Here is a 12,012-nt window from a genome sequence, read left to right as displayed (position 1 = left end):
CGTGAACTGGAGTGCGGTGTTCCTTCAACCTCGGAATGTTGCTGACCCTGACCTTCAAAGAACAGGAAAGGCCCCAGGCAGGACCATCAACGACGGGCGATACTCGAGTTGAAGTAATGGAAAACGATCTACCCGTCAGGTTGACGCCAACGCGCGAGGGCGGGAACGCCCCTCCGAACCGGGGAGGACCCATTTACAATTTGGAAAATTCGCCATTCCCGGACTAGGCGTACATACGAAGTACGGGACTAAGAAATTGAATCAAAGATCCCCGAACCAGCCAGCCAGGCCAGCGGGACAAGGGGACGACCTAAAGACCTACCTTAGAGGCTTAGAGCCGTCTCTGTCTCGGACTTACACGTGGGATTGGCGAGTTCTAGCAGAGGGTCCGGGCCAGGGTAGGGTGTACCGGATATGGGTCCTTTTGGATCATGGATGGATCTTTTCTTCTCGTCCCTTGAGAATTGCTTCCGTGTGGTGGTTGCTGACTGGGTTCTTTGGGCTCACCAAGACGGTATTAGACCACATCCCAGTTGAGCACCACACATCCTTGGCCCCATCACGCGGCACGCGAGTCGGCATTCCAGCAATTGACAGGAGTTTTGCGTGGTCGATCGAACCAGTCAGTGCTCAGTGCGTCGCTGCGTCGATGACCGCCTGTTGACTGTTCTATGGGACTCCTTGAGAGGATATTTTTACCCTTTTCGGGAGGAAGCTCCAGCGGGAACAGACTCAAAATCTAATCTGATCTTTAACTTTCCCAACGGGACGGGACCATGACGTCTCTTTCGGTGTATCCGTACGGACTTAACGTGTTGAAGATATGTCAGCGACTTCAATATGATGGATGACTGAGAACCTTTCTGTCAAGTCAACCTGCAAGGTCAGTCAGACGGTCAGACAACCTTCTCGAAGCCGCATTAAAGATGAACGGTAAGACACGTTAACAACACAGCCGGTTCCCGCCCATCGGCAAATCCGCCCCCGGGCCCGCGGGACACGCAGAGCTCTAGAACTCTCGTATACCTACACGTACAGCCCCCAACCTTCTCTCCCAATTCAGCTTCTGATCACGAGCCCTTTGTCGAGAGCTAGGAAAGCTGGACTGCGGGCGGCGGCGCAGGCCAGCGAGCGGGACAAACCTTTGCTTAACCCCTTTCGGAACACTCTTCGGAACAGGCTCAACTCCAACAGTGCTCAACCTGCCATAGGTGTCAAGGGTGCGTCGGTGCTTAGCAGAACGCAGGGCTGAGAGGGCACGGAAGGTTCCAAAGAGGCGGGCAAGAGGCATTCAAAGTGTCGGGCTGGGCTGGTCTAGTGCCAAAGGCGCAAGAGCTTAGCAAGGCGCGTGGCGCACTGGCGTACATTTTCCCCCGCGCGCTCGGGATGGACGCCGCCCATCCCACCCTCAAGTTTGGACGCTTTCGATGCCTACCAGTGCCAATTCGCTGGGAGCTTGGGCCCGAGTCAAGCCTAGTCTGGCTCGCTGTCTGACAGACCAAGTTGACAAGTCCGCGGGTTCCAGCCACTTTTGGCGTTCTGGAATGGCCGTATTCGGCAGTGCGTTGGAAGTTGAGATAGCGGTGATTTGTAAAGCTGCGCTGGTGGTGATGCGCTGGAGCCTGGGAGGATATTGGGGGCCGGGTTGACATTCATCCAAGGAATGTCTGAAAGATGGTTTATCTCCCCGGGGGAGACTTGGGCTGCTGGTCGTTCAGATGAACCCCTGCCATTCTGTTGTCCATTGACCAAAGTCCTCGCCAAACCTTCGGACGTTATTTGCTCATGATGGCTCTGCTGCCAAGACCATCGAACAAATCGCTCAGCAGCGTTTGAGATCACGAAATCCATGATAACTACGACGAAATACCATTCATCGTGAAGAATCGGGGAAAATTCCCAGTCGTGTACGAGTCAATCACGTCTAACGCTGAAGAGATCAAGGGAGAGCGTGAAAAGGATATTCCCGTATATCCGTATTTCCGACAGCTACCCCTCCGTTATTCCGCTACTCAGCAGACAGTTGTGGGGCCGGGCTACTTCCGGTGGAGGAGGGGGCAGACCAGAGAGAAGCACAAAGTCAGAAAACCGTACTCTTGAATTACACACGTCAGAGCCGCGCGCGTGTCCTGGTATCTTGCTGTCATCGGTCGTTGTTGCAACGTTTCGGAACTCGCGTATCTCGTTCCGAACCCTGATCTGCAAAATATCTCTAAAATGACATCCACGCCGGTGGTCCACGGCACGGCGCCGCCGAAGACCCATCGGAGATCGAGTTTTATGGGTCGGCGGCGGCCCGGATGAGAAAGATAGGTCGCTATGCATCAACGCCAGAGGATACAAGTCTCTACCAAGAAGCCTTGCCACGGGAAATTGTCAAGCAAAGGAAATCCAGAACTGCCGTCCGTTCATCACGCGGCATATACTCCACGGTCCCGAATCGACGGGTCCCCCTGACGCTCCGGCTCCATCACGATCTTCCCACATGTGTTGAAGCAGCATCGACGTCTGACGAATGTTACCCAGTCTAATGGCAGAGAATATGTGGTCGAGTCGCTCGCGGAGGAAAGTCCGCTGTTTCTGGTCCACCACGCATGACCCTACTATAGTGATGGGCCCGCATAGGCTCGTGTTGATTTGGATGCTTGGGAGCAGCTGTGCCAGACTCGCGAGGGCTTTGGAAAGTACCCCTTGGGTCATTTTCACTGACAAATTATCCTCGTCATCATTACCCTCATCATGGCGGCCATGCTAATCGTACTGTGGATATGGGTAGAGCGCTGAATACAAGTACAATAGGATCGCTCTTTGATACATATAGGCGGCAAGAACAACGACATTGAACTGGCTGCTAGGTTTGGTGTCCAGTATGAATGTGTCTCTGGAGCTGAGCAAAGACGAAAAACTCGTTGGCAGAGGGTCGCCAACTTGGGTCTTCTGCGTGCGGTGACAAGCGGCGACCAACTTCGAAAATGGACGGTACCAGGAGCAGTAGGTCTAGCCAGCAGCCGCACAGACTACCGACGTAGAAGGCTGCTACTAGATCTTTCGTCAGCAATACTAGGTCATCACTGAGGAACAATTGGTTGCTTACACGCGCATCGATAGAGACTATGCTCAGCGTTGCCGTGTAGACGTAGTACTGCCCCAATAGCAAAACTCATTTGAATTGTCTATTGAGATCGGTCTTGAAGAAGTTAGAGGGATATACTCGCCTCTGTTCTATAATTATGCGATGGGGTAGATTGTGTTGGAATCTGTTCTCTCTCTTCTCAGAACACCTGGTCAAGCTATACCTCATCTCATCACCTTCATTTCAATGATTTAGACGCATCTCAGCGCAAGTTTACACGCCTATCAGGTTCCGGATCTGAAATGCTACTCCCTGCGGCAACGCTGAAACCTTTTTGCAATGCTGGACACCCCTCGGGCATAACATTCGATGTGCAACCTCTCGCCACATTGTGTCCGCCATGTGTGCAATAATTCATTGACCATTGATGCCCGATATCAGATCTTCAGCCAGCCTCACTTGTTGTGCCTATCAGGCACACTCACACGGGCCAAGGGGTTCCCTATTGGCTTGGGAAATTGGTGTTAATGCAACCATCGAACGCTTGGCCTGCTGCAGCTGACTGAGTGTGGCTGAGATTGCTGGCTGTCAGCTCATCCTTACCCCGTTCTGCAGTCTGCTGCATGATTTCAAAACGAACACGATCTTCCAGCCCTCTCTTAAATTGCGCCCCCTACGTGAAAGTCAGGAGGGGCTGTGGGATGCCGATGGATATAAGCCTGTAAATAAAGCCTTGACCCCAACATCTGTATTCAAAAACATATGTGTTTATCACCCTTACCATTTGGAAGTTTTCTTTCTTGCTCGGCCTTTGCTAGTCCTCTCCCAAACAAACCGCTCACATGGATCCCATTGGGGCTCTAGGTTTGGCTAGCAACGTTGTGCAATTTGTTGACTTCGCCTGGGGGATACTCAAATCGACCGTCGAGATTCATCGGTCTGCTTCCGGCTCCACTGCAGCTGTTTCGGACCTGGAGACCCTTTACGGGGAGCTGAAGAGATACTTAGATCAGCTTACAGCGGGCTGCAATGATGCCAACTATTTTCTCAATTTCCATGCGCCCAGATCCGGTCAGGGAAACCTCACACTACGCACAATGCTTACTCTGAGCCAGAGTGATTGCGAGAAGCTGCTGGAAGTGGTCAAAAGCCTTAAGTCACCGGTGATGCCCCAAAGTTCTTGGCGAAGTTTCCGGGCTGCTCTTAGACACTTCTTGGCAAAAAACGAAATTGAATACATGGAAGATAGATTGAGAAAGACTCAGATGGGTATGACGCTTCAGATCATTACAATCGCAAGGTAGGCGAGAAATTTCCCGCACCGCAATTTGGACTGTCAGCGGTCAGCAGAAGCAATGATTCACAGAATTCTGTAGCCAAGCACAAGACCTTCGCACACGAGAAATCAAGGAGCTGCAGGAGGAAAGTCGCAAACTACAGTTGGACCAAGCCGCAAAATTCGATTCGTACGCGCTCGAAATGAGGACGTTCGCAGCCAGCGTCATCCAATTCCAGGATCGGAACAGGCAGGATCCACCGCCCAGCAAGGAGATTGATTGTCTAGGAGAGAGGCTTGAGGCAATGTCACTGTCTCATGCTTCCATAAGGAAAGAGCAGGATATCCTCAAAAGTCTTTGCTTTGATGCCCAGCTGACCCGACATGAGAATATCCCAGCGGTGTACCAAAAAACGTTCGAATGGGTCTACCAGCCACAAGGTGATGATCAGAGCACCGTGAGTAATTTTGCGCAATGGCTCAAAAGCGACGAACAGTTCTTTTGGCTATCGGGAAAGCCCGGGTCGGGGAAGTCCACATTCATGAAATTCGTGTCAGGCGAAGTCAGAACTCGAGACCTTCTTTTGGAATGGGCGAAAACGAGCCGAGTTATCATCGCCAGTCATTACTTCTGGAGTGCAGGCACCGATATGCAGAAGTCCGAGCACGGTCTTTTGCGGACTCTTCTCTACGACATATTTCGACAATGCTCCGATCTGATACTTCCCATGTGCGGCAACAGATATGCTGGCTCTGGCGGAGTAAGCGAGATTGGTAGCCTGTCATGGACCTTGAACCGCCTCCGTGACACGCTTCGCAAAGTTGCGGCTCACGACGAAGAATTCCGTGTATGCCTGTTCGTTGACGGCTTAGATGAATACGACGGGGATCATGCAGAGATGTGTGAAGTCCTGAAAAGTCTTGTTGAGACTTCGCGAATCAAGATGTGTGTTTCTAGCCCACCTTGGAACGACTTTGAGGCAGCATTCGGGCGGCAGAAGAACAAGCTATACATTCAGGACTTAACTCGAAATGACATCCTTGAGTATATCCGAGGCAATCTTCAGCGACACGAAAGATGGGAATTTTTGGAAGGAGCAGAATCACAGGGAGAGGAACTAATACAGGAGATCGAGCAAAGAGCGTCGGGTGTGTTTCTTTGGGTTTACCTCGTCGTCAAGCAACTTCGAAAGGGCCTCACGAACCATGACAGTCTTTACTTCCTCATAGAAAGTTTGAGAAGAGTTCCAGTTGAGCTTGACAAATTTTTCACTCAGATTCTGAATTCAGTCGACGTTGAATACCACGAAAGAATGGCGACAACACTGCAGATTGCGGTTGCGGCGAACGAACTTCTGCATGCCATGGCTTATGACTTCCATGACAATGGATACGAAGACAAGGATTACTTTCTGAAACTTCCCATTCAACCATACGCGGCATCCAAGATGGAATCTCTTCGTATCGATACCGAGAAGCGACTGGATAGTCGCTCACGTGGACTTTTAGAGATCAACCGAAGATCCGGTACGGTGACATTTCTCCACCGGACAGTGATGGACTTTCTGAGAACGGCCAAAATGACAGTCTTTCTTGCGGAGCGTGCGCCGGAAGGCTTCAATATTCAACTCTGTCTTCTCAAGATCTATGCTTCCATGACCAAGGCCCAAGCCTTTGGGCAGGTATCCCGAAAGGAATTCGGCGTCTATCGGCAAGGCGACTTGCAATCACTCGTAAAAAGATGTCTTGAGTGTGAGGCTGTGCTCTGCGAATCTCTCGCAGTCGGAGCTGAGACACACAAGATTCTCGACGAACTCGACCGAGCGTTGTTATTGATGTTCTCAACCGGCCAAGCAACTCTAGATCCCGAAACGCCCCCCACGGCATTTTTGAGGGAACAAGTCATTGCCGATCAACATATCAAATACATGTCTTGGAAGCTTACAGAAGATCCGAACTATCTCTCGAACTTCGATCCGTCGCTCCTCCTCCGAGTGCTGACCCCCAAAGATAGTCACCAGGAGACTCGGCTAGACAAGCAATGGAGGCGTAAAGGTCCTGAAATGATGAATATCATCCTCAAGACACAAGATCTGCTACTCAACAAGTGCCAATGGAATGTTGATCCGAGGAAGAACTGGACAGCTTGGACAGCTCTTGTCCAACACGCCACAGCATGGAACCGAGAAGAGAATTTGGCCACGCAAAACCACTTCTGGGAATTAATGGAGCAAGATGTGTTCTACTTGTTCCTAAATCGAGGTGCCGATGCGAACGCCATAATCTGGGTGAACGTGAGGGAGGGTTGGCCCGTATTTGGGGCCTTTCTCAACTTGGCCTTCGAAGTCTCCACCGACATCCACCAGGAGAGCTTGTACATTCGGACCCTGAAGAAGTTCAGTCGAATCAATGGAATCTTAGACGAGTCACAGATTCGTTCCACTAATATCTCTATACAAGAAAGGTTGGGCAACCATACTAGGATACGATCGACTCGGGACATTTTTCTTGGGCGTCTGGTGTCTATGCCCGACACAGACCTGGAAGATTGCAACTTGAAGTTACTGGCGAAAGCGGTGGACATTCTTGGGTTCCGTAATCAGATCAATGAGCGCGTAAGGGCCTTGATACCAAGGCCAGACATTTTAAGAGCGTAGGCGAAGAGTGACAGGGTTGATATTCTTTTTGTTAGTGTTGCCAACTTACTTGCGTTCTTCATAAATAGCATGTCGTTACTTTTGAGTTACATATCCATTTCTCATGGTGACAGAACGTAGTGAGTATGCCTACAGATATCTACTTAAGTAAGTCCATATGGAAACTGAAAGTTAACGGTCTTTCACAATCACAAGTTTGAACCTCAGTTCGGCCACAAATTGAGGGCAAGCTTGATGGGTCGATGTATTGGAAAACGAGCTTAGCCGATTTAGCTTGATAGGTAAGAATAGCCGCTAGGACGACATTCCCTTATGGCGAGATGCTGCTTCTACTACTGGTTAAACTCTATCTTCGCGTAATGCATTGCGCAGTGTTTGCGTCTTTCTCGAATTCATATCGGAAGATGTGTCACTATGCTAACATACAGAGAGCCTCAACGAAGATGATTTTAAATGGGGCATTTCGTTGAGAGCCGCAGGGCTATCGCACACGTAAATAGTAACCGGCAGCTATTTAAACGAGAATCGAACTTCTTCCCTGACGATCTTGGCAAGCCGCAGCGCATCCTCTCTTCCCTTTCTTGAGAACACATTGAAGTATGCCAGGAAACTGTTCACGCCATGGCTCGGGTGGGCGACCTTTTGACCCTTCTTCACCAAGCATCCGTACCGACTCACATTCTTGGCTAGATCTGGCCGACGATTGAATAGATCGTCGCAGATATCCCCTGAGTCGAAAATGCCCTCGGCCGAGGACACGTCGTAATCCGCAGGGATGAAGACCATCACGCACGTGTACTGGGGGCCGTTCCTGTAAGGGTGACAGAGCGCCTTTGTGCGCTCCCCGTCTCGCAGCGCGATCAGCATTCCCAGACCCCAGTAATCGACGCCGTGCGTGGACTCGATGACCTGTGTGCCCTTCATGCCCGGTGGGCGCGGGTTGATCTCGATGAGCCACGCCTCGGGGCTCTTGATCGCGCCCCGGCTCTGGGCTTCGGCAGCCCTCGGTCGGAGGTCGAGAACGCCGTCCTCAGTGCGGTACTCGACCGTCGAGTTGTCCACTCGTCCCTCGAGGTGCATGACGCCGTTGCGGAGTCCCAGCCTCAGCAGCGTGTTGTGGAAGCAGATCCGGAGCAGGTTGATCTCCGATTCGGGGAGCTTCGAGGGGAACACGCTGTCGAGCTCGATGAATGTATTTGCGCCGCCGGAGCTGGAGCCGTTTGTGTCCGCGCTTTTGGGGAAGTCATCGCAAACCTCGAAGAAGAGGATCTCGCCGTCCAGGAGAACAAAGTTGGCGTCCACCTCCGGACCGGCACAGTACCTCTCAATCACGAATTCACTGCCGTGCCTGGACTTGGAGAGCGCGTCGAGGGGCCCCATGGCCTCGATGAGCTCGGTGTTGTTATTGATAAGGAATACGCCCTCGGAGCTCCAGCCGTTGCAGGGCTTGATGATGCAGGGGAACAGAGAGCTGCCTTGCGTAGCCGCGACCTGGAGGATCTCCTGTGTGCTCGAGACAAGATGCGACTTTCGTCCCTCGAAGACGCTGGTTGCATACTTATTGGTGGCGGTCATGAGGGCTTCGGGCTTGGAGCTTGGGAGACCAAGCTTTTGCGCCGCCAGGGCTACTTGATGTTGGAACGAGTCACAAAAGGTGATAATACCGTCGACTTTCCCTTGGTAAGTGGCGACTGCCTGTGCAATTCGGTCTGCGAATCCTTCGTCCGGAGGCTGAGACATTTCGATGGGGATGAAAGCCTCTCGCCAGTGTTCATACTCAGGACCCTCTAACCAGTGGCCTGGGACATCGAGAACGACCATCTTAATTCCCAGAGCCATGGCGGCGAGATATATGTTGGGTCCTGTGCCTCCATCGCTGGGGTGCTGACGACTGCCCTCAACGATGACTAGGGTCTTAGGAGCTGTCGGCGTCGTTATCCACGGGAACGACAAGCGGTTCTCCGTCTCAGCTTCGACGAACTGTGAGAACGAGCGGGCTTCGAGTGACTCAATCCCGGGCGGCAGTGCCTGAAGGATGAGACCACCCGCAGACACTCCGAGGAGTTCTGCGAGGTCATCTAGTTGAGAGACTTGAACAGGCAGACCCGAAAAGAATCTCAGTGGCTCTGCTAGGGATGACCGGGCGTCTACGAACTCGCAGTCAATAAAGCGGAGCGGGATGATATCGGATCGAACGATTTGCCCCTTAACGAGCGGCACGATGAGCTTGGCGACGCGGGGGCCGCACCCGAGGCCGCTTTTTAGGGATGCGCGTAGACATCCAGAGAGAAAATCGGTCGCAAGCTTAGATGTCGAGATAGAGAAGCGCCAGTCATCGTCCCACGCGTGGCTCAGCCGTGTGTTATTGGAGGCATCTGTTGGGATAATATCGAAGACAATGTCGATGGTTTGCCAATCGTTGCCGCGAATCGGATTTGTGTAGGCTTTCCAAGAGAATTCATATACGGCTGACCATGGTTAGATAAAGGACTAAAGCTGTGCCTGATGTAGGTAAGGGATGACCACTACTTTACCTTCATTCGTTGGAGATAGGACTTGGAAGTGATTTCTCGAGAATTTAGATTGGTCCGGCAGATCAATGATGTCGCCCATGATGACTGGAATTTTAGTATACAATGAAAACGACTTTTTGCAATTGTTACAAAGCTGTAGCGTTCTTCTTTAAATTGGAACAATCGTCTTGCTGGATTTCTCATATGGCATTAAACATACTATCTCCAGCTCTTCTCAAGACGTGGCCGCGACGAGCCTTCTCTGGCGGCCTACTTGAAGCACCATTCGAGAAGTTGCGTGCTTATACGTCTGAGTTTACCTTTCAAGTTGCCAAGCTTACGATATTTTGCCGACTTACACGTGCATAATATGCCTGGTTTATGATTATCTGGTTGCTTACGTGCTTGATTACCCGATCCACAAGCAACCATGCTGCAACAACTCCACTCCATAAAAGATCCCTGTCAGCTTTATGAGAAGTTGCAAGAGTATCAATGTCATTCATATACTTTTTAATCTTAAACGGCGACATACTTCCGCCTGCTGCCGGAACCTTTCGTCGACTTCTGTTCTATGAAGCCCTAGCAATTACCGCCAAGATGTCTGACCTACTTTCCGGTCCGCGTAGGTACCTCTTCGATAGAACGCTTACCGAGAGCTTCACCATCGCAGCCTCTTTTCTCGTCGTTGTCGTTCTCTACAAAGTCGTTCCGTCCCTCATTAGCCTGTACCGCTGGAAAGAGCCGAAAGTCCGCGTGCCTGTCTTGAATCTCGGCGAAGATAAGAACTACGCCTCTGCCTCAGAAAAGTACGTGCACAACTTCAAGTCCATCCTCCAAGAGGGCTGGGAGAGGTTTCGAGATGGTGTCTATCAGGTCTGGGGCATCGACGGCTTCGTGGTGATTGTTGCACCCAAGTTTGTCGAGGAGCTCAATGCCAAGGGAACGGATGTGGTCGACGTGCATGCTGCGAGTCAGACGGTATGATGTTGTGCAATAATTGTCCGAAACACTCTGAACAATTGACTGATGGGTGTCTATGTAGCGAATCATTGGCGATTACGAATGGCTGAGGATCGCGGACCATCTTCTGTTCCATTCAGTGCAGACGGACTTGACACGACAAGTTGGTACGTGATACTAGCAGCCATCATAGTCTTCAGATGGACACGAGGAATCCAAGGTTACTGACACCAAAAAGGTGCATTGCTCCCCGGTATGCGAGAAGAAGTTGAGTACGCGTGCTCCTTGCACCTTCCTGCTGGTCAAGGTAAGTAGTTGGCTCAGGAATCATGAAAGCCCAGTAATCTAATAGCTAAACCTTTTAGAATGGTCCGCTGCTGCACTTTGGCCTCGCATGATCAAAATCATGGCCCTAGTCGTCTCTCGCATGACTGTTGGTCCGGACCTGAGCCGCGACGAGGTCTGGCTCGACACCATGGTGGGCTTTCTTGACGACTTGTTCGCCGGCGGCTGGGCCCTCAAGGCATGGTCTCGACCCTTGCGTCCCTTTGCCGCCAGAGGAGGTTTTGTCTCAGGCATTTGCGATGTGTGGAAGCGACAAGCTACTGCCAGAGACATGTTGATTCCGATCATAAAGCAGCGCCGGGCGGCGGAAGCGGCAGCTCGAGCTTCCGGAAAGGAGTGGGAAAGACCGAATGACCTTCTGCAGTGGATGACTGATAACGCAGCTAAGGACAAGTCACCTAAGAGTGACGGCTTCGTAGCCGAGATGTGTCTCGTCTCAGGATTTGGTTCTCTTCACGCTTCAGGCGTCACCTTGACCAATGCGGTCCTGGATTTGGCGGCAATGCCGAAGTATCAGGACACCATCCGAGAAGAGAACCAAGAGGCGCGGAAGCGCCAAGAGTCAAACACAAAAGAGGCGGCGATCCTTAGCAGCTTAACAAAGCTTGACAGCTTTTTGAAGGAGTCTCAAAGAATGAACCCTACCACATTGAGTAAGTGGCCACTGATACCATGTTCAGATGCTCAAGCTAATGAGGCGAAAAGCTGCATTTTCAAGACAGGTCATGAAGCCCGTAACCCTTTCAAACGGCGTTCATCTTCCGGAAGGGACTCACATCCTCGCTCCCTCATCTATGGTCTCGTGGGATTCTGAAGTCTACTCCTCTCCCGAAGAGTTTGATGGTCTTCGTTTCCATAATAAACGGATGAACGCGGCCGACGGTGGTGCTCATAGAAACCAGTTCACGAGTTACTCTTCCGAGCAATTGCATTTCGGGTTCGGGCGCCAGGCCTGTCCCGGCCGTTTCTTCGGTAGTGCGATCATCAAGCTCATCATACTTCATTTGGTTGATAATTTCGAATTGGACCTTGTTGATAAGGAGGCAGGGAGACCTCAGAACGGGATTAAGGGGGCGATGATCACTCCGGGGGAGGAACAGGAGATACTGTTTAGGCGCAGACAGCTTTAGCTCTAGTTTATTGCAATGAACGCGAGAAGAGTTGTTGTCTTGCACTTTGCTAGAA

General features: G+C 51.4%; 3 protein-coding genes across 3 annotated transcripts; 2 read left to right on the top strand and 1 right to left on the bottom strand.

Moving 5' to 3' along the window:
• Positions 1–3,915: 3,915 nt before the first annotated feature.
• Positions 3,916–7,006, top strand: CCOS01_06592 (uncharacterized protein; the record flags this gene model as incomplete). Its single annotated transcript, XM_060454760.1, has 2 exons — positions 3,916–4,373; positions 4,450–7,006. 2 exons carry the CDS (start codon positions 3,916–3,918, stop codon positions 7,004–7,006), a joined length of 3,015 nt encoding a protein of 1,004 aa, XP_060314460.1.
• A 510-nt stretch (positions 7,007–7,516) lies between these two features.
• Positions 7,517–9,619, bottom strand: CCOS01_06591 (uncharacterized protein; the record flags this gene model as incomplete). The annotated part of the gene is made up of 2 exons (XM_060454759.1): positions 7,517–9,474; positions 9,541–9,619. 2 exons carry the CDS (start codon positions 9,617–9,619, stop codon positions 7,517–7,519), a joined length of 2,037 nt encoding a protein of 678 aa, XP_060314459.1.
• A 500-nt stretch (positions 9,620–10,119) lies between these two features.
• On the top strand, positions 10,120–11,957 carry CCOS01_06590 (cytochrome P450; the record flags this gene model as incomplete). Its single annotated transcript, XM_060454758.1, has 5 exons — positions 10,120–10,500; positions 10,565–10,649; positions 10,721–10,789; positions 10,848–11,480; positions 11,533–11,957. 5 exons carry the CDS (start codon positions 10,120–10,122, stop codon positions 11,955–11,957), a joined length of 1,593 nt encoding a protein of 530 aa, XP_060314458.1.
• Positions 11,958–12,012: the final 55 nt, after the last annotated feature.

This window comes from Colletotrichum costaricense (genome assembly GCF_030867565.1).
Source record: "Colletotrichum costaricense strain IMI 309622 chromosome Unknown Scaffold_6.1, whole genome shotgun sequence".
Taxonomy (NCBI): Eukaryota; Fungi; Ascomycota; class Sordariomycetes; order Glomerellales; family Glomerellaceae; genus Colletotrichum; species Colletotrichum costaricense.
The sequence above is the reverse complement of the archived record's forward strand: the minus strand, read 5'-3'. Positions and strand labels throughout refer to the sequence as shown.